The 23,391-nt window shown below is 37.4% G+C and overlaps 1 protein-coding gene across 1 annotated transcript; it reads left to right on the top strand.

Annotated features, from left to right (window-relative positions):
- The first annotated feature begins 20,741 nt into the window (after positions 1-20,741).
- LOC134166669 (inositol 1,4,5-trisphosphate receptor-interacting protein-like 1) lies at positions 20,742-22,320 on the top strand. The gene is given in 3 exon segments (XM_062624539.1): positions 20,742-20,881; positions 20,973-21,634; positions 21,637-22,320. Coding segments are annotated over 3 exon segments (852 nt in total). The 3' UTR covers positions 21,687-22,320.
- Positions 22,321-23,391: the final 1,071 nt, after the last annotated feature.

Raw genomic sequence — 23,391 nt, 5'->3', positions numbered from 1 at the left:
CTATAAAAAGATAAAGAATATTTAAAAAAAGGGCTCCTAGTTAATGGTTTGGGTATAAAAGTGTAAAATGAACTAAATAGGAAGGTTACACCATCTTCATAACTAGAGATCTTTAAGATGAGTTTTTATTAATATCTGAGATGCAAGAAAGAGTTAGATATTTGCTTCCAGACCTATTTTCTGTGGTTCCAACACAGAAAATATTTGTATCATTAATAATCATTTTTTGACAAATACTGTAATTATTTTAAAGCAGGTTCTAAGACAAGGGTCTCCATCACTGAAGACAAAGGACTTCATCTGATACAATGTAATAACCCATTTACTCTTCACAGTAGCCCTCCTGCTGCAAATTCAAGGACAAGTTCAGACTGGTACCCCAAATAATAGTGCAATTCTAGTAAAATTGGAAATGTGTGAATTGTATATACAACGTTTTGTAAAAGAATGTAACCAAGAAAAGAATTTAATAAGCAGGTTGAGGCATTAGGTGAATTCACTTTGCCTGAGTATATTTATGATCATAGATTCTTCACAGAAATGTAAATGCAGTATTATACCAAGACTAAGGAACTGAAAGACAATTTCCTCTTCAAAGAATCTGTGGAGCATATATATACAGAGAGAGAGACAATAATGGCATTGGGGAAAAGATATTTAAATTACATGAAGGGGGAATTATTAATCAAACAATTCTATTGCTGTTTTCAAATAAACAGGAAGTCCTACCACAATAGATTTTAATAAATGAAAGCCAGTTGGGATAGCAAGGTCTGATATATTTATTCCACCTGGCCCTTGTGGGACAAAGAAAGCACCTGTAAATACTCTGAACCAAAGGGATTCTAAAGGTTACAACTTGCTCCAGTGATTAATCTGGGAATCAGGAGATCTGTATCCTATTCTTACTTCTTCTCACAAAAAGCAAATGTAATTAGATGGGCTCACAGCTGATAGCTTGTGGATTTGATGTAAGGTGACACTGTTGCAAGGGGTTTGGAGAGCATTTCAGAATATTGAGCTGTCACTGAACTGCCAGTGACAGGCGCATGTCTTTTGTCAGAGTGAGGCAGATTAACCCATGCAGATTTGGGTACTGGGGTTTATTTAAGAAACACTGAGGTTAAAGCTTTACCCTACTTGATTATTTCAAACACCCACTCACTCACTCACTCACCATGTTTGCCAAAAGGAAGTCCATAGTCATAAAGAGTGCTTTACAAGAGGTGCATGCTGCTGAGTGGGATCTAAATTATTCAGCCTTTGAGTGAGAGGTTATGTAACATATTTTACAAAAACAGCTCAAATAAAAGACAAAACCAGAATGGGGTGAATTTTAAATCTTGACTCAATAGCAGGGTTGTATGAATGTAGGTATCTAAGTACAGGAGCCTACAAGTGGGTGTTTAATGAGTTGTTCAAATTCACCTTTGTAATTTCAGTCAGTGGAATTCCAGAGCGCTGCACAATTATTTAAACACAGGCAGACACCCTAAAGTATCTGAGATAAGTGCGCCAGGCTATGAGAATTACACAGAATTTATGAGACACCTATTGCTGTCTTTGCTACTGTTGGAGGCCTTTGCTGCTGCTAGAGTCCTGTCCTCCACAAGGATATTCCATAGAAGCTGAAATTGCGTTACATATCTGACTTTATCCAAAGAAATGCCACTTTAAGGGTAAAATTCAGCTGTCTCCATTCAAGTGTCTGATGTCAATTGAGATACCCTGGGCTAGTGAAAACACTGTACTCTAAACCAAAAACATATTTTTGGAATGACGGAGTTTTTACTTAATTGGAAGGGGTAACTTTCATTCAAAGCTGAGTACACAGGAGCCCTCCCCAAAATGTCTAAGTCACCAGTTTGAGCCTCTTTAATGCCTGAACAGATTCAAACATGCATCTTTCACTAATCTGTACATTATTTTAGGTAATAGCATAGCCCACGTGTGTTGAATTTTGCAAACTAATTTAAAATCTGTTTCTCCCATAAGTGACTGTAAAAGAAGCAGCATTATGGTATAGCTTAGCAATTAAATTACTGTGCTGGTTTCCATTGGGATAGAGTTAATTTTCTTTGTAGTAGAAAGTATGGGGCTGTGTTGGATTTGTGCTGGCAACAGCGTTGATAATGCAGGGATGTTTTAGTTACTGCTGAGCAGTGCTTGTACAGAGTCAAGGTCTTTTCTGCTTCTAACCCCACCAGACCAGCGAGCAATCTCAGGGTTGATTTGGAGAAATCTCCAGGAACTCGCCAACAAATTTTATGTTGATAAGGAGGTATTCTTTATTACAGCTCTGGGAGAAATGGGGGATAGCTCCTCCTAGCATGTCTCCTCGAATTGCTAAACAAACCGTCCTTATATAGTCACTAAGCATACATATTCACTATGTACATACATGCGTATCCATGAGGCTACTTACGTATTACATCATTCTTTGAGAAAGTTTCCCTGCATGTGTACAAAAATGTGGTGGTGGTCTTTGGGGGTCATTTACTTTTTCCAACAAACTTCATCACTTCTGGCAGTCTTTGAAGCACGCGCAGAGGATAATGCTTACACCAGCTTAATTGGTTCAGTAACACTGCACACATAATCATCTTGTCATTCTACTTATCAGTTAGCTTAGCTGCAGTCCATCCTGGACATCTGCTAGTTTCAGATACTCTTTATCTACATGTCCTGTTTTTCTATCCTGTTTTCTTACACTGTTTTTTGTACTAAGGTCATAAGAACCTAAAACTATGTCAACTACAATGTTTTATCTTATACAAGGATTCTCATGTTCTCTAACTGCATTCTGATTATAATTTTTTTTCTTCTGTAAAGCACGTACCTCAGTTATTTTCCATTACTACTGTTACAAAGCCATCAAACTTAATGTTACTGAGAACTGATTCTACTTATTTACAAAGGTTTGTATTTCATTTTGTGCCTCCTTGTCTCAGGGTGCACAAGGAGTTGGGAGGGGACACAGTTGGGTCAGCTGGCCCCAACTAACCAAAGAAATATTCTGTACCATATCTTATCATGCTCAGCAATAAAAGAAACAAGGAAGAAGGGGGAATGGTTGGAGTGATGACATTTTTCTTTCCAAATGACTGTTATGCATAATGGATCCTTGTTTTCCTGGATGTGGCTGATCACCTGCCTGCCCATGGGGAGTGATGAGTGAATTCCTTTTCTTTGCTTGTGCTCCGGGCTTTCATTTTACCTGTTAAACTGTCTTTATCTCAACCCACAAGCTTTCTCACGTTTACTCTTCTGATTCTTTCACCAGTCTCCTAGGGAAAGGAGATTGAGCAGCTGTGTGCTGCTTAGTTGCCGCCTGGGGTTAAACCATGATACTTATATAAGCTTGGTTTGGGGGGTTTTCTTCTGAAATGTGATTTCATTCTATAAGGTTGTTATGTATTTGTTTAAGGCCAAATAATTTTAACAGTGTAACCAGTGTAGCTATTTGCAAAATAAGATCCTACTAAAGAAAATATAACTGAAATTCAATTTAAAGCTTTCCAGCTTTCTCTGAATAATATAATTCTTACTGGCAGTAACAAAAATCAGAAAATGGGGAAAAAAGACCATTTCAACAACTGCATACATTTTCAAATTTATTAACTGTTTCAGCTTATTTTTATGTAAGATTAATAGAAACAGACTTCAAGAGAATACTATTGTTGCCAGGATTTTTGAAAAAATACTGCTCTCTCTCTCCCATGTAAAATCAGAAAATAATTAAATAATTAAACAAATAAATAATTTGCATAATTAATGGATAAAAAATTGCTGTGCTGAGTGTTAAAGTATAGCCTATGAAAATTCTGTGAGACTGTAGAGAAATGGCACTTGTATTATTTCATGGTTGTAGTCTAAATTTTTTGGTGTCTGTAAGAATAATGTATTTCCAGAGATTACAGCATAAGTGGCGTTGTGTAGCTATTTAGCCCTATTCATCAGTACCATCAGTCAGCATTATCTAAAGATAGTCCTTAAATGTTTTATAAATAGGAATTATGATGAGATTTTGGTGCAAATTTATATGACACCCCCATTAATAGCTCTGAATGTATTAGTAATGATCGCTATTAACGCAGTGAATAGCGAATGTGTTGCTAATGGTGGGATGTTTAAAATGACAAAGAGACATAATAAAATAAATTCTGACATTGTGAGTTCGTGTGGTGATAATTCCAATGGCAGTGATCATAATTAATTCAGTATTTTCACAGGTAGAATATGCCCAGTTCTCATAGAGATGCAATGTAAGTATCAATAACGTCCTTAGTGCCAGTGTTCTACTTTGTTTACATCAAGCAAAGAACACTAAGTATTTTAAAAATTGGATTATTGCAATAAATCAACTGGTTTCTTGGTAAATAAAACAGAGAAAACCAAACCAAATGAAACAAAACAAAACAAAACAGAACAAAGGAACTGCCATTTGCCCTCACATAAAGCTTGTTTGCTGGCCTCCACTAGCTGAGGGATCACACTCCTGCTGTTCACAACACGGAACAGTATAATGAATTTGAGTGGGAGAAATTACTACAAAAATTAACATAATTTGTTGGTTTGAATATCAAAGAGAAAAGAGCTGCATACAGAATACATTAAGTACTGAGTGATAATTAGTCCAAAAGTATTATCACATTAATATATTATTATCAGGAAAAACTAGTTTACATTGAGAGAAAAAAAGGTAAAACAACAATCTATGACAGATTTTAAAATAATTCATATAGGCTAAATTTACTTTAATTTTCATTTGAGAATGACAAACATTTCTGGATAAAGTCCTCATATAAGCCCAGGATATCATATGCCCAACTGGTGTAGCCAGTTGTCGTTTCTGAGGGGAGCAGAGTGTCAACAGCTCAATGCCCAGATAGAAAACTGTGATGGGTAGTGTCCCTTAGGGGTCCGTATGTGTTGGGACCAGTACTGTTTAATACCTTCATCAGTGACATAGACAGTGTGATCGAGTGCATCCTCAGCAAGTTGTGGCACTGACAGGCCTCAGGGACAGTGTGTCATCCAGAGACATTCTGGACAAGCTCAAGAATTGGGCCCATGTGAGGTTCAACAAGGCCAAATGCAAGGAGCTGTGCACGGGTAACTGCAAACCCTGTCATCAAAAAGGCTGGAGGATGAAGGGGTAGAAAACAGCCCTGCCAAGAAAGACTTAGAGCACTGGTGGATGTAAACTGGGCATGAGCTGGCAGTGTGCACTTGAAGCCCAGAATGCCAACCATATCCTGGGCTGCGTCAAAAGAAGCAATGTTAGCAGGTTGAGAGAGGTGATTCTGCCCCTCTACGCTGCCCCGGTGAGACCCCACCTGAAGTATTGTGTGCAGCTCAGGAGTGAGTCCTCAGTACAGGAAAGATACAGACCTCTTGGAGAGCGTCCACAGGAGGGCCACAGATGGTGTCTAGTTGCCTTCAAGAATTTATTTGCTAAACTTGTATGAAATCAATAGGTCAGAAAAAGCCAAAGGAATCTTTCTTTCTACTATATCAATATTTATCCAGTGAAGCATGAAAATCTTTGTCAGTTTTTCACAACACATTTTTTAATTGGAACATCCTGGTAGAAACAGTAATGAGCTGGTTAAATGACAGTCCTAACAATCAGAATTCCTTAGTGCTCCTATTACATGCATACACCTTTATTTCATAAGTGACAGTAAAAGTCGTGTCTTAAACATTCATTATTAAGTTAAAATAAAGTGTGGTTTAGAAGTGCTTTAATTACTTGCAATTATTAAAAGTTTTTAACCTTTTTCTTTAGATTTCATTCTTTTTCTATGCCAGCATATCTTCAATGAGCCTCATGGCCTCTAGATTACTTATAAGTCTACCTTCCATTCCCTAGCATAGCAAAGATCTTGACCTCCAAAGCAAGGGTCTGTATATCTTCATGTTTCTTTTAAAGTGGAGCCAGTATTGGCATGCCTTTTAGTATATATTTCTTATACTCGCTACACAGGGTCAATTCATTGCTGGGGGTATCTTGCTTGGCTAGAAATTTTCACTCGTGTTAGGGTAGTTAGGATGAGGCTAATTTCATTGTATGTGTTTTTAAAACGTCTTTCAAGAATTCTGCCGTTAATTTTGGACCCATTTCTTGTAAAATACTTGTTCTTCAGGAATGTTAACGCACTTAAAATACCTTAGGGAAAGTAAAGGGAACTAAATTGCAAGAAAAAAAAATAGACAAAACAAGAATATTTGTTCTGGAAAGCTGCAATATTTTCTAGATCATTACTCTGAGTAGCTGTCCTGGGTTCAGCAGTAGCAGTCATTTTTCCCCTTCTTGGTAGCTGGTGTAGTGCAGTGTTTTGACTTTCAGCTCGGGAACAGAGCTGATAACAAGGATGTTTTGGTTTGGCCAAGGACTTTGTGAGCCTCATGCTCTGCTAGGGAGGAGGGGGAGCCAGGAGGAAGCAGAGACAGGACACCTGACCCAAACTGACCAAAGAGGTATTCCATACCACAGCACGTCATGCCCAGGATGTAACTGGGAGTTAGCCGGAAGGGCTGGGAGACGGCAGGGTTGGAGGAGGTATCGGTCAGAGCTTGGTCGGGCTGGGGGGGTGAGTTATCTGTTGGCTGGTGGTGAGGTGTTGTATTCTCTTCCCTTGTTATTTCCTTTATCATTATTATCATTGGTGGTAGCAGTAGTGATTTGTGTTATACCTTAGTTACTAAACTGTTCTTATCTCAACCCGTGGGAGTTGCATTCTTTTCGATTCTCCTCTCCGTCCCTCCAAGAGCAGGAGGAGGGCAAGAAAAGGGGGGTAAGTGAGCGAACGAATTACCTGACTGGGTTTAAACCACGACAGTAGCCTTACAAATAACTCCAGTTTACCATTTAAACAGACAAGGTAAGCCATTTAGTTGTGTTTGAAAGTAATTGGATATACTGTGCTGATTCTGTTTTGCAGAGTGCTATTATTCCTATAAAAGAGGTTTAACTGGATGCCAGTTAAAGGTCAACTCCTGTTCCCAGTGAATTCAATGTCAATTTAATCCCTGGTTTCAGCAGGACTTGCATTTCATTTTTAATGAATTATATGCCAGTATAGATAATACAAATCTAATAAAATATTGCTACAAGGTAAATCTAGCCTGCCTATTAAATGCTGATCTGCAAATCTTTATCCAGACAGTCTCATCTGAAATTATCTCAGCACTATGGAAAGCATTTGAAGGTAGTTTTGTATCTATTCATTTGCTTTTGACTTTTTTCAATAATGTTTGTGTTCAGAACTACTATGATTCAGAAGATTCATATTAAGCTCTGTCTTCACAAGCTTTTTTCTTTATGGATACAAAAAAAGGTGGTTTCTGGAAAAAAAAATAAACAGAGGGATCAAAACAGGTGTAAAATCAATTCTGTTTTAACTGATATCCACCCTAGGTTTTATACTGAAAAAGATTAAAGATAAATTATGATTGTATGCTACTCTGAACAAATGTAAGTCTAAAAACAGCAATGCCATCATATTTATGATGCTTGAATTGCTGTGGTTTCTGTGAGCACTTGGCATAGAAGCATAGAATCATAGAATGGTTTGGGTTGGAAGGGATCTTAAGATCACCCAGTTCCAACCCCCCTGTCATGGGAGGGACACCTCCCATTAAACTATGTCACCCAATGCTCTGTGCAACCTGGCCTTGAATGCTGACAGGGATGGAGCATTCACAACCTCCCTGGGCAACCCATTCCAGTGCCTCACCACCCTTACAGGAAAGAACTTCTTCCTTATATCCAGTCTAAACTTCCCCTGTTTAAGTTTTAACCCGTTACCCCTTGTCCTGTCACTACAGTCTGTAATGAAGAGTCCCTCCCCAGCATCCCTATAGCCTCCCTTCGTACACTGGAAGGCTGTTATGAGGTCTCCACGCAGCCTTCTCTTCTCCAGGCTGAACAGACCCAACTTTCCCAGCCTGTCTTCATACGGGAGGTGCTCCAGTCTCCTGATCATCCTCGTGGCCCTCCTCTGGGCTTGTTCCAACAGTTCCATGTCCTTTTTTATGTTGAGGGCACCAGAAGTGCACACAATACTCTAAGTGAGGTCTCACAAGAGCAGAGTAGAGGGGCAGGATCACCTCCTTTGACCTGCTGGTCACGCTCCTTTTGATGCAACCCAGAATATGGCTGGCTTTCTGGGCTGCAAGCGCACACTGAAGCCGGCTCATCTTCATTTTCTCATTGACCAACACCCCCAGGTCCTTCTCCGCAGGTCTGCTCTGAATCTCTTCTCTGCCCAGCCTGTCGTTGTGCCTGGGATTGCTCCAACCTTGCACTTGGCATGGTTAAACTTCATGAGGTTGGCATCAGCCCACCTCACAAGTGTGTCAAGGTCCCTCTGGATGGCATTCCTTCCCTCCAGCATACCAACTGAACCTCACAGCTTGGTGTCATCGGCAAACTTGCATCTTAAGAAGCCGGAAGGATCTATGATGTACAGCACGTTTACAGGTACCGAGAGACTCTGCATTACATATATGCTATCCAAGTATGACATGACACTCACAGAGTATGGGATTTGGAATCTTCTACAGATGTGCATACAGCTGTGTATCTCAGCTGCATCTGAAACTGCCAGTATCTGACCAACTGCACAGTGGTTGCTGACTTAACTGAGTCCCTTTTCAGAATCGGGGTCCACAGCTGCATCTATGGTGCTAAATTCTTCCAGCCTATTAAGTGTCTCCTGTTTCCAAGACAAAGTAGTACACCAAGATTACTCAAGGACAGACTCTGTATTGCAGATTTTATTATATCCGTAGCATCTAATACATAATTTTGGATCCCTTCTGGGGCCATTGTGGTGCCTTTGTGGTATTAGACATGACAGCTATTTCCTGTGACTTATGATTTTTTTTTTCTTTTTTCTCCTCCCATTATAAAGTGTGTAAACAGTATCAGAGCTGCCTGCCAATCATCTGTGTGATGCCATCATATCTTAATTTTAGGGCATGTGTTTCTTATACTTGGAATATGGAGGCTATGTAGAGATGCTTGATCGGCTACGTAAGAGTGTCTTGAAGCACTGTGTGAGGCAGAGGGATCCAAGGCTGGAATAGTACTGCCTAAATTGCTTTTTTCAGGAGTAAGATGGTGTGAAACCAGTAGATCAAAAAATCCACAAGAATCTTAATCCCTGAACAATAACTGGGCACTATAACAGAGAATGTTCAATTCAGTGAAAAGAATCAATAGGTGGCAGGCAAATTCTACCTCCTCTGTAGTGTATATTGTACCTTTAATTAATAGTTTATAGTTGTATGGAAGAGAATAATAGATCAATATATCAACAAGAATAATCTGTTCCTTATCCATGGTATGTTTGGCCACACAGCAACACTTTTTGTGTGGGCTTGGCAATTTCTGTTGAAAGTGAGTTTCAGGCATATTGCAAAAAAAATTGTTTTAAATGAACTCTGTGGAAGTGCTACAATTTTCAGTAATAATAATTAGCACTACTGTATATTTATCTGCTGTATTTTTTTAGGCTTGGTTGTGTTGGCAGCATATGCCCATACTAAACAAAAAAATAATAAAAAAATACTGCAAACAGGATGGCTTAGCTAAAAGGTGACTTCCTGCTTTACAGTGCTTAAACCCAAATTCTGAAAGACATATGGAAGCAGGTCTAATGCGAACTCCTTCAAAATAGCAGCACAGATGTGTTACCAAAACATCATTTGTACGCTTGGTAAACAGGGTATTTTCACACATTAAATGTACACACAATCTGCAGACAGGTGACATTGCTGAATGAAGGAGCACACATATAGTGTGAGGTCAGTAATAACCCTAGGACACTTATCTGTGCAGTCCTACAGTGGTATATTTCAGCTGTTTTGGTTTTTAGTCTGATGTGTAAAATGGATTGTTAGTAATTTTGGGGTTTTATGGGTAAAAGTCCCTAAGCTGATGGTACAAACGTGAATGCATTTTCCAGGAATGGTAATTTTTGCACTGGGTAGTCTAAACCTCCAGTGAACGGAGGAATGGGCCATTATTCTATCTGCACTGGAAGACCATGGCTTAAACATAAAGACAAAAAAAAAAACTCCAATCAAGTGAGCAAAAAACTTTTAAAATTAGATATTTGTCACATACAAATGCACACATGAAGTCTACAATTATGGAAAAGAGAAATTGCAACATTTTCAATACTAGCATGAAAGTGTGGGGAAAAAAAATAGCCTGTTTAAGTGTACTACTGTTAGTGTGACATTCAGCTAAAACCATATATTCCTGCACTGCCTGGCAAGTAGCCTAACTAAAAGCCAAGATAGAAAAAATAATGTTCCAGGAAAATTGATATAAAGAGAGAAAGAAAATACATAACTAAGAGCTAAAATACATTCTGCTGCTCTCTAAGTTTTCTTTTCAACACAATCTTTCTGACAATACCAAATACGACCGTTTGAAGAGTTGACAAATATACTCTAGATGTCTCATCTTCTTTCTAGAATAAGGAGAGAAAAGAACCATTCACAAAAGTCATGTTTACCTTCTCTCTCTCTTCTCAGAGGAGTTTTATTCTTTGTGGAGTATTTATATATGTATGTATGTATTTATGTATGTATTTATTTATTTGTTTGCAGTAACTACTATCTGGAGCTTACAGATACATAATAATGGCTTTCATTTACTCTTAGTTGCAAAGTATATTTGTACATTTATGCCCTTTTTTGAATCTATAGGAATTGAAGAACTATGCTGGCTCATGTCTTGTCTGTCAGCCAAGTTTGAAGCTTATATCTCCCAAAATATCTTTCTTCATTACTGAAAGGTGTTTAGATGAATGTCTTTCTAAGACAGAAGGAGTCTGAATCAATTCCACTAAAGTGTATTTTAATATTGTGATGGGTGCCAAAACTCATAGTGAAAAATATCTGCATCTTCTACCCCAATGTATACATTGCTTTTTGTCATGAGTGTGTCTCTATCTGCAACAGAATTGTAGAAGTAAGGTAATTTTCTGTGCAGAAAATTAAGTTTGTTTACACTTCTCTTTTACATGATGTGCTTAAGGCAAAACATATATCTTTACTATCTGTGGTGAGCAATTAATTGCACTACTTGGGACTTAAAGTATGATATGGAAGTGAACAATCTATAATAAAGAATACATTTCAGAAACAAAGGAGTTCAGCCTCTTATAGGAAACAATGAAAGCTACATAAAGTACTGAATTTCAGGCAGGACTAGGATAGGGTAAAGCTGGGATACAAAGCTTTGCTACATCTGTGCTGTGAGCTCCACATCATCTGGCAGATTCCTGATGACCACCCTTTACCATACAAATGTTAGCTGTTTCCAGTTCTGCTCTATCACGCACATAGACAATATTGGAAAATACCCAAATGTTTGGTAAAGCACATTATTTATATGTTTAAGAACTTTACTGGATCAGGACCAGAAACCTGAATGACTGCTGAGAATGCAGTCTGGGAGTTTGTGTCTTATACTGTTAGCATTTGAAGCAAAAAGATATTTTCTCTTTTTTTTCCTTTTTTTTTTTTTTTTTTTCAGAGCTCTAGTCCTGTCCATTGTCAGCATTGTTCAAACCCAGTAACTTAGAAATCTGTTTCAGTTTTAGATAGATGAATTACTGACAACATGTTAATTTAAATTTATATACTAAACAATGTAACTCAGAGCAATGTAGGCAATCCATTGTTGATCCTTAAAAGCACACCACTATGGGACAATTCTGTTTTGATTTTGTGTTGAATTTGTTTTTTGTTTAATTGGCTGGTATGTCTCCAATCCATGTAGTTCTTTTATATTTCTAATAACTTGATTTAGCTTTAATCATTCAGTTAATGCCCTTAATCATCTTACAGTTCTAATTTTATCAGAGCAAATTAATAATTATGCTTTTGTAACAATGAAAACTGTAATAAACCTGGATTTTTTTTTTATTTTTCATTTTTTCCGTGTAAACCTTCCCTGTAACCTTAATGTTTTTCTGCTCTCTTTCTTCATTGCACCTTCAGTGCACTGTACTGGGATTTGATTTTTCCAAACATAAAATGAATTAATTGTAATCAGCATCAGCAGCTTTTGTATTCAGAAAAGGATCAGCTGGAAATTGTTCGGTTAGGTTGGTATATTCTTCATCAAACCTGTTCCAATAGTTTTTTCATTGCCTAAATCACAGAAGTGGCTGTATCTTAGGTATATGTTCTAAATTTATCAACAAAAAGAGACAAAATGAAAGAGGATCTCAGACTGATGAGAAAATAGAGATTATCAGATATTATACTCTTTGTATTCATTTAAAAGGAAATATAATTTATCATACAATTATAGAATAGTTAGGGTTGGAAAGGACCTTAAGATCATCTAATTCCAAATCCCCTTGCCATGTTCAGGGATACCTCACATTTATTTGACAATTGTTTGCTGTTAACATTGAAATTCTAGCAATTATAAAAATCAAATTCAAATCAGATGATGATTTAAAGCCATATATAGCCGTCCATGAAGACATATAGAAATTTATAGGTTAGGAACTTTGCTATCTGAAGGTACTGCCGTTTTGAAGGAGATGAGGAAAAGTATTGTAGGGCTGATCATTCATTTGCTTTGTATCTTATGAGCTTCAGTTCATCTGCACAGTGAAGCTGACAAACAGACTAAGTCTGACAGACAAGATGCTGTGACAATACACTCTGTTTTACTTTACCCATGTTTACATAGTAATTTGCAAATAGATATAGGCAAGCTCATGCAGTGTTACAGACCAGCCTGTCGCTAGCCAGATGTTTGTCAGCTGCAACCAGGAAGCCTTGAAGGCATGTTAACATAGTGCTACAGCTGAGCTTCTGCCTCTATGCAGACTTTGTTATTCTGGGATTGGCGTTGCTCTGTTTGTGACTAAATGGCTGTTTGACCTAAAAATAACTTTGGAAGAAAGCTGTATCCTGAGTAAAAAAAGGCTACAGGTGCTACTACTTGAATCCTGATTAGATCACTAATGTTAGTACAGCTGGAGGAATGGAGGTAACTGCCTAGGGTCTGCATTCAAAAGTAGCTGACTTTGACAGAGATGAATGGAGGCAAACTTGTTACTGGAAAGCTAAGCCTAGCACAAGCAGATGCTTTTCATTTAAGAGATGAATTTAGGAGTTGTATCACTTTGTTAATTTGAAGTGCGATCAGCTAACTTCAGGCATCTTTCATGCTTATGTCCTTAAGTCCTTTATTTTAATCTGACCTCAACGCTGTAAAAAATGTATATGACTTCAGCAGGAGCAGCTAGCATATTAAGTATATTATGGAATCAGGGTCGGGATCTAAGTATTATGTATGTGGTTATAATAACCACATGACACTAAAGAATTATTAATCCTCTAACTTGCATTAAATCATGCCTCTTAAAGTTCAGCCAAATAGTTTAAAAACTCAGAGTCACTTAAGAAAAGCTTTAACACTGTAAATCTGCCAGATATCTAATTTCCTGTTCTCAGCTGTAGTTTAGTAATAGCTGGAAAATCTAAGTATCCCAATCAATTCCCAAACTGGTAAGTGTCTTAGTGAATGAGTTTCAAATACAGAAGTTTGAACAAATTTAATGAAAGCACATTATAATATTGTGACAGATGTAAACTTCTTTATGGTAGAAAATTATCTGTAACTTCTATTTTAATTGTAGAATAGAATCACAGAATAACTTATCTTGAAGAGACTTCTGGAGGTTTCTAGAGTAACTCCTTTACTCAAAGCAGGTTCAATAAGATCAGGTTGCCCAGGACCATTTTCAATCAACTCTTGAACACCTCCAAGGTTGGAAATCCCACCACCTTTCTGGGCAATGACTTAAAGTATTTTATTACCCTCATAGTAAAAAAATTACTTCCTTATCTAATCAGAATTTTGGGTGTTCTAAACTGTGTCCAGTGCCTCTCACTCTTAATCTACCTTTTGCTTTGCTATGACTGTGCTTACCTGTGACAAAATTTGTGAAAACAATGCACTCTTTGGTTTGAACAATGTAGTATGTTTAAGCCTTTCTTATATACAGCTTTCTTGGGAGAAATATATTAATTTAGGGTACAAAATAGACCATGATCTAGAATGAAGTCGCTGATGTTTTGTTTGAGACACAAATTAGTAGAGATTATCAACAAAGTCATTTCTTTGGGAATGTAAGATGCAACCAGTAAAAGATAATGGGAGTGCTACAGGAACTCTTTCTTTGTTCTGCTTTAAAGAGACTTTATAGATTGGGCTTTTTTTGTTGTTTTTTTTTGTTGTCCCAGTGCTGTTGTCAAACCTGAAACTTTAGACAGTCTAATTTATCATCGTGTGGTTTTATGTCTTCTACTACTTTAGTATATTTTCTTTATGTAAAACTGCAATTATTTTGATAAGCCAATATTAAGTCCCTTCTTTGGACAGTGATGACAATTCATAAATAGCAGATCATTAATTAAGAGTTATAAACCACCAAAAAGAATGAAGAAACTAATTTTGAAAGTGTGTTGAGTTGACCCAGACACACAGCCTCTTGCTCACTCTCCTTACCATCAGTAGGGTGATGAGAGAATAGGAAGACCTAGAGCAATAAAACTCATAGCTAAAGATATAATTTACTAAATACGGAAAAGGGGGGGGGGGGCAACCAACCAAAAAGCAACAGACAGCAAAACCAACCAAGTGATGCAAAACCAATCAGTCACTCAGCACCTCGTACAAGCCAGCTAATGGACAGTCTCTATGCAATGCCCACTTGGAAGACAATCACCTTTCTTCCTTTACCTCCAGTTTTTACTGTTCTGTATGAAATCTCATAGTATGAAATGTCACTTTGGCCGCTTTTCGTCAGCTGTCCCATTTGTGTCCTCTGCCATCTTCTTGCCCACCCTCAGTCTGGGTGAATGGAGGGGGGATAGGAAGAGAGAAAACTTTGACGCCGTGCAAGCATTCTTTAGCAATACACAAACATCGGTGTGTTACCAACACTGTTTTAGCCATAGATACAAAACACATCACCATGCTATAAAGGAAGTTAACTCTGTCTTGACCAGAACCAATACAAAAAGTAGCCCAAAAGCTTCACTTTTCAACTGAAAAATGCCAACAAATTTTAGCAACACAAATACCTCATCTTTATGTATTTGAAAATAATCCTCATATAGCCTGCACAGAAATACAAAAGGGGAAAGGAGGCAGTTGAATGGAGGACCACAGGAAAGTAAGGTTATGGTACAAACATTGCTATTAAATAATTATATGCTTTTCTAATTTTCATATTTATATTTATATTTTTATATATATTCTTCAGCCATATCTTCCAAGAGATCTTTAATTTCTTAACTACAGTTTATAATCTTAGAAAGTACTTGTCTAAGCTTCAGTTTGAAAAGTAGGAAAAAGCAAATTGTTCTACAGCTGCTGTGAAATCAAATAGCTCCATGGATTTCACTGCAGCTACACTACTTATGCTCTCTTCATCTACAAGTATTTACTCTCACTATACCTCTCTAAGAGAAGACTTAAGAGTTCAAGGCAGTTTGTTCAGGTTTTCTCTGTAGTAAATGAATATAGATGGGTGATTCCGGAAGGAAGCTCATCTAATTATATGGAAAGTATAATCTTCTAGAAGTTCCTGTGTCAAATGAGCTTGATAAAAACTTAGAACTTAAAACTCGTCTTTAAAATGACTGAAGCTGGATCAGATAAAGCTCACTCCTTCTGTTGTCTATGTTCTATGATTCTATGTATAATGGAAGAATTGTATTTTATTCTCTCTTACACCACGTTCTTTGTTCTAATACTGTTGCTCTCCAGAGACTTCTGGAAGAAAATATAAAACAGGATTTATGGTTATTTTTTGTCAAGATTTTTTTTTCCTGACCCTTTCCATGGTTTCAGAAATTCTGACACAGTGTAAGGAAGCAAGTATCAGCAGGGGCGTATACACAGAACAGAATGACTTTATATTCATGTATAACAGAAATGTACTTCTGAAAATGAGTACAAAGAGTATCATAACAAAATAAAACAAAAAACCAAGGAGAAGAGTACCTGGGAACTTCAATTGAACAAACACTTTTATATATATAATGAATGCTGTTGGTTTAATAAAACTTCAGCTATCAGATTTATTATAGTTGTAAATGCCAATAAACTGTATCTTGGTATGCTTGTAAATGTACTTGAAAATGTACATCACACTTTTCAGAGGTTCAGGATAGGCACAATTCACTTTCATAAGAACAGGATCTTGAAGTTCTCACTCATATTTGGAAGCATATAAAGGATTCATGTGTTGTAAAACATCTCTGTTGAAAAGTTTTGGACCCTTTATTTCTCTCTAACATGCAAACATATATGAAGTTTGGGGGATCTAAAAAATAAAAGAAGACCTGAATTACAATTTTAATGCATATACTAAAGCAAGTCAGTTTGCTAGAGCAAACTATTAGCACAAACAGTAACACCCAAGGACTTCAATTGTGATAAGAGAGGAACAAAGCTTTATTCCAGAAACTATATAAACACAGACCAATGGGAATGATGGAGAAAAGATGAGATAAACACCAAAGTTTCTAGTCTACTCACTAAATGCCCTTTTGCTGAGTTTGGTAAATGGATCTCTCAGGAGCAACCATATTGACAAGCAACAAAGCCACCTGAGAATGGAAGAAAATATCCATTGTTAGATCAGCAAGACAAAGAGCTGGCAGGAAAATATTTGGTCTTACACAGCACCTTTCCAGGTCAGATTTACTGAAGTTAAAACATTTAGGTACGAATTTTAATGATTTTTTTAGAGTACATAAATGCAGCAGAAATCACAGGCATAAGGGAATATGATCATATGAAAAAGCACTGTAATCAAAAATCATAGAATCATAGAATGGTTTGGGTTGGAAAGGACCTTAAGATCACCCAGTTCCAACGCCCCTGTCATGGGAGGGACACCTCCCATTAAACCATGTCACCCAAGGCTCTGTGCAACCTGGCCTTGAACGCTGACAGGGATGGAGCATTCGCAACTTCCTTGGACAACCCGTTCCAGTGCCTCACCAGCCTCACGGTAAAGACCTTCTTCCTTATATCTAACCTAGACTTCCTTTGTTTAAATTAAAACCCCTTAACCCTTGTCCTATCTCTACAGTCCCTAATGAACAGTCTCTCTCCAGCATCCTTGTAGGCCCCCTTCAGATACTGGCATCAAGGAAGTTAGTTTTTGATCATAGAACCTCAAGATTTGTGACTGAAAGCTAAGTAAAATACCCACAAAACCCCCAAACCAAACAACTGCACCCCTGCTGCTTTTCCTTTGTCTTTAGTGATCAGACACAAGGAGAACAAATTCTAAGATATTGATGTGGATGTTACAAAGCTTTATTTCTCTTGGCTGATTGTCAGCAAAGGAACATGAAGAACTCTCACTAAGCAGAGATGCAATATACAGTTATTTCAACTACAGCCATTTGAAGTAATCTGAGACTTCTGGGCTGTTGTAAAACTAAATTGGAAAGAAGTAGTGGAAGAAGCTACTAAGGTACTTAAAAAGCGGTGTTCCATTGCAATATTATTTTTTTGCTTGTTTTCTTTAGTAGAAGTTGAGAAGTTATGGTTTACTAACAAATATTACAATACAACTTGTCAGCTAAACCTACCAAAATCACACTTTTTATTGGCATCATTCCTATTTTCAATACAGCTTCCAGTTATATAACAGGAAAGTGCAAACCTGCCTAGACAGACACAGCTGCAGCTTGTTTCTTCCTCAAATTGGTTTAATCATGCAGTTATCACAGCTCATCCTGAATAATTTGCTAACAGAAGGGAGAACAGTGACATAATATAAAAATATTGATGTCATCATTGCAATTCTTTAATTGAACATCAGTATTTTCAAATAGATTTAAACACAGTTTAATAGTATCTTCATATTGTTTTGATTTTCATTGTTTAGTTGATGACATTGCATAAACTGCTGCTTCTACAGATGTTCATATAACAATCAATGAAATGGTTGCCACTATTTCATGGCTCTTATTGAGTGGAACTAGTACAAGCAACAATGATTCACTGTCAGCATTAAGGAAACCTTTGAGAAGCAGTATAGTCTCCTCCTAAATTAGAATATCAGATACTGCAACTTACACATTTGATCTTTACACACAAGCTCTTGCAGAATCAAAAGCAAAACACTGTCCCCTCAATTCTTTCATCACAGCTGCTCTCCACTTTCTGTACATATACCTTTGGTTTTTAAAGTCAAAAAGGGTAATCATAAAGAAGGATAAAATAATAACCTAGACCATTATCAGTAGGAGAGCTTGAATTTAAGGACTTGCTACTAATCGTAAGAAGAAGTTAGTCCTATCTGAATTTGTCAATGGTAGTGAAATATGTGACTGAGATCAACGTAATCGAAGTACCAAAATTCAAATGCTTTTTCAGATTTTATCAATGGCAGCTGAGAAGTGTAAGGCTCAGTGTATCACCTTCTGAGCTTTTAATCAGTTCAATGACTTTGAGTTAGGGAGTTGATTTTGCTGTTGTTGATAGTACAGTAAAATAACAGTCCTTCACTACTGGCTGTTTTCAACAAGGAAAAAATAACAAAAATGTTGTATATGAGATCTTAAAATTATTAAAGTTAAAAAAAAAATACTCCTGATTCTCCCTTTAGCTTATTAAAAAAAAAAAAAAAAAGATGAAGTGTTCCTTTCCTCAGAAATATGAAAAAGAGAATAAAAAGCATTGAAATAAATCTGAGAAAGAGTTCTGGATAAAAATCAAAACAGTAACATGTCAGCTGGAACATCAGTAGCAGGAGAAAGAAGGGATGCTGTTTTATTAAGAAACTGAAGGAGAAAATAACAAATGCAACTACAGGCATATAAGATATATTCTACTGCATTATACAGAAATGTATCTGGTAAGTCATTCAGATTTAACTGGCTGAGAGAGCTAGGTCATTTTCTGACAAAAAAAAATAAAATAAAGAATTTGCATTTTATTAGCTGACTATACTGGTGTTATTAATTACACTTTGCACAGATTGCAAAAGGCAAGCAAACTTTTTCTGTGGAAAAGGGAGTTTAATCACTGCAGTTGGAAGAACCTTTCATTTTTTTCTTTGCACAGAAACTGTCCCATGAAAATATACCTAAACATTTTTCTTAGCTTAAAAGATAGGATTGAAAGAGGGTATGTACCAGTCAGCAGAAGTCTTTGCTAAGGTGTTTGCTCAAAAATCTCACATGGCATTTCTTCTAAAGTTTGGTTTTAAAATTTCTTCTAAAGTGCTATCAGAACTTGTATGTAATAAAAAATAAAATATTTCTGTTGTTTTGCTTCTTTTAGAATGAAGTCACAAAGGGCTCTAACAACTGATTGCACCTGAATAGTCCAACCAGTCTAATCATTCAATTTATTACCTTGTAAAAATTCACAAGATACATGTTCATAGATGTAAAAGTGTGTGTAGCGCCTGAAGTTGGAACTTTGCTCAAACCAGGCCATAAGATTTTACTCAATTCATCACATTGTCATGGCATGACAAGCCATTTATCAGCCTGACTCCATTAGAGATACAGCAATAGAAATAACACAAAAAGCTCAAAGTGAATTTCAGACAATTTGTGCTTTATCTTTTCAATTCACATTCTAGATTTTCTGTGAATATAAAATTTTACAGTGAGCAGTATACATAAGCGATAAAGCAGTTCATTGCTGGAGGCCCTATTTGCGCTTCTGTGTGGCTATATGGGAAATGCATTCTTTAAAAGTCACATTTTTCACCTTTTGGTGATGTAAGATATCTGTGAAGTTACTTCAAATGGAGACTTAGGAGTCTAAATATCCCTTAGTTCTATCTTGTTTACAGCATTACCTAAATCTTCAGGTTACTGTCTAGTATCTTGATACGGTCTTGCTCAGAATTACCTTGGTCTAAAGACATATTAACTTCTTTCTCACATAAAGTCAGTTATATTCTAGAATCTGTGGGAAACCAGTTATTCTTGGCACGATATGTTTATTTTTTTCAGACTGCATTTTGCTTGTAGTGATGATTATCTTTTATACATAGGAGATTAATAATTACAATGTTGTCCTGAGACTAAGATGAATTTCTAAGTTTTAAAGATAGGTCCTCAACATCTCAGGAAAATAATATTTCATCTAAAAAGAATCATTCTGTGTAAATGTATGTACTGCTTGTACCCAGCTCTTTTGCAATCAAGAATGCAGGAGTAACTAAGACCAAAAATAAAGTGTGAAAGAGGAACCGTTCTACTTCAGTGTAGTGACTTTTAAAGATTTAATACTTATATAATAAAAAGAAAGTTTAGTGTATTATTATAAATGATTCACAAAGTTCTGATGATTCTGTGATTCTGGCTCAGGCTCCCACATGAAAGGGTTCTCTTTCGGGGGCTGTGCTGCTCATAATGGTCTAACACATCATAAATACTCAAGATGCTTTTATTTGACATTTCCTTTCCCAGAAGAAAACTTAAACCTCTCCTGTAACAGCTTTTCTGTAAGTTTTCCAGATCTAAATTAGAATTTATGATTAAATAAAAAGGAATTTCTGAGACTAATTGTGTAAGACAAAGTCTATCTACACAAGTGTCCCATGCATTCCATAGCATAGATACACCAGCACATGTATGGAAACACAGTGATTTGGTTCTGGCATCTGAGACATCACAGAGGATTGGTCACTGAGTCTGTAATGAGGGGCAGCAGTGGGCAAATCATGAGGGGTACTGCAGCCTGGACCAGCAGTGATTGCGAGTGCACATGCGGTGTAAGGCTGAGCAGAACAAGGGCTGGGGCAAGATCACTGGCTCCTGGAGGGGTTCGCCCCCTGGAGTGAGGGCCCAGCCACCAAGGGTAGCACCTTGGAAAGGACATGGTGCCACTCAGTTTCTTTACACCATCTCCAAACCCTACCCCCTGAAAGGGGGAGGAAGAAGGAGAAAGAAGAGAAGGAGAATAGGGTAGAAGAAGACGATGATGACGAATTTGGTAATGCATGTGATCTGGGCCAGTTCTGGACTGATGGCATCCAGTGGCCTGTGCCATCCAGGGCTGAGATGTGTAAGCTGGTGGAGGATCTGGCAGATGAGCTTCTTTGTGCCTGCCAAGCATTTTGCAAGCGTATCTTCAAGGCACACCTACAGCCAGCCATTAGAATGACCTGTGCCTATGAAGGCTGGAGTGTCTAGGAGGACAATGTTATCTACTGCCTGCACATGGCCCTGCAGCCTCCCCCTGGGCATGACTCCTATGTGGAGCTGGACACCACAGAGGAGATGCTGACCAATGCCTCCTGCCTCCATATGCAGCTAAAGTGCATGTACAAGAGGGAGCAGACGGTGGGAGACATGGTGTGCCTCCTCCACTACCACAGGGATGACCTGGAAAGTCAGCACCCCAGCCTCCTTGACACCCTTTGCACCAACTCTTCCTTGGACATCCAAAAAATTGCCTGCTGGTTCCAGATGCTGGTAAAAGACACCTGGAAGTTTATGCCTCTGTCACAGTGTTGCCAGCTGAGAAAGCTGACATGCTCCTGCAAGCTCCAGCTAACAAACACCTCCAAGCAAACCCTGTCCATTGAGATGATTTTGGGGTCCAGCTAGGCAACACCAACTTCTTCCAGAGCCTTGAGTAGGCAAAGGCCAGATTGACCACCAGCATGGCATGGCAGGAGAGCTGTGATGTGGCTCAGATATGTCACCAAGAATGGCCAGCACAACGTCCTCCACCCCAGAAGGGAGAAATTTATCTAACAGAAAGAGATAGATGAATAGGTAAAAGGCAAACCTTGTGCTTAGGAGCTGAAATAAAATAATAAAAAAAAAATCCTAAATTTAAAAATTAAAAACAACTGTTTCAGTTATTCCATTTCTAAAATGTAGTCTTGTCTCTCTTTTAGTGCTGACATTAGAAGTTGTCCTTGTAGCACACTTATTTGTCATTGTCTGTAAGTGTTTCATCAGGTTTCTTTTCTCCTCCAGTCCTCCATATTAAATAACACTGCAAGGAAGTTCCAACCCAAACCTAAACTAAACTGAACACAATAAAAGAAGTAACCTTCTTATCCTGTTGCCCTGAATCACAAGACTTGGAACATTCCACCTTTTCTCCTGGTTTTGTACTTCAGGCAAAAAGTTTACCAGTAATTTTTTCCCTTCAGTAAGTCTTGATTCTTGCTCCATCACATCTTTTCTTCATCTTCATGCTCCTCATCTTTAGCTCAATCTTTATTTTGCTACACTCTATACTGTTAAAGCTCTGTTTGGAGCAGCTGAAACTAAGCCCTCACTTATACCAAAAGATCCATGAACTATGACATGCCTATCAAGACAAATTCACACTGTGTTTTTTTTTCTTATTTTTTCCTCTGGTTTTCTAAAAATAGCAGCAGAGATAAGAAGATACAGATCTGATTTCCTTTGTGTCATTGCAGAGCCAGAGGGAAATTTATCTCTTTCTGGCAAACACAAAGGAGGAGACACAAACAAACCAGCCTTGTGCAGCTAAGGCCACTTGACCAGCACAGCTGTTCTGAATAATGTGGATGACTAACGTGCTTCAGTAATTTCTAATATCCTACCTCTGCTTTCAAAATTACCAGTGTAAAATATCAGAGCTTGCTGTATGATAACAATCATATTTCAATATAACTTTCCACTGTCAAAGCTCTGTGTTGAAGAGTGGGAGGAATCCAATATGGAATATAAACCCAGAACAGTCTTAATGCAGTTGTGAAAGCAACCATGTATTTAAAGTTTATGTCCTAAATTTTACTTGCTCTTCCACCCCCGTTCACAACCAGTGCAGTAGAGCATATGTAAACATAAAAAGGTACCCATTAAAAACCACATCAAATAAACACATCTCAGACAGATTCTAACAAGAAGATATTTTTCAAAAATGTTTTGACTAGCTCTGGTCACACAAAATAATCTGAGTGCAATCAAAATAATCCCCATTGCTTCCCCATGATGAAATCAGCATCCTGAGTTGTTATCATATATTTTGAGAAATATAAGCAAGAATAATTTCAGGAGTACAGTGTGTTAAGATACTGCATATTTGTTAGATTTTAGATAAAAATTTTTAAACCACTTTGGTTAGAAATATGACTAAGTCTACGGTTATTATTCAACCTATTAGTATACAATATGAAAAGTGAGTAAGAGCAAGGACAGGCCACAAAATTGTTGATGTTTCTTTAAGAAGAAAGTCAGAAGTATGTGTTACATTCTTTCCTTGTGTTACTGCCCGTTTTATAAAACCAGCACAAATTTCTCTGCATTCAAATAATGCTCAAAATATTCAGCATCACTGAAGTAAGATTTAAAATATAATGT

The sequence above is a fragment of the Pezoporus occidentalis genome, unplaced genomic scaffold (genome assembly GCF_034315485.1).
Source record: "Pezoporus occidentalis ecotype Australia unplaced genomic scaffold, CSIRO_AGI_Poc_V1 ctg27, whole genome shotgun sequence".
NCBI classification, from domain to species: domain Eukaryota; kingdom Metazoa; phylum Chordata; class Aves; order Psittaciformes; family Psittacidae; genus Pezoporus; species Pezoporus occidentalis.
This window is presented reverse-complemented; position numbering and strand designations above follow the sequence as displayed.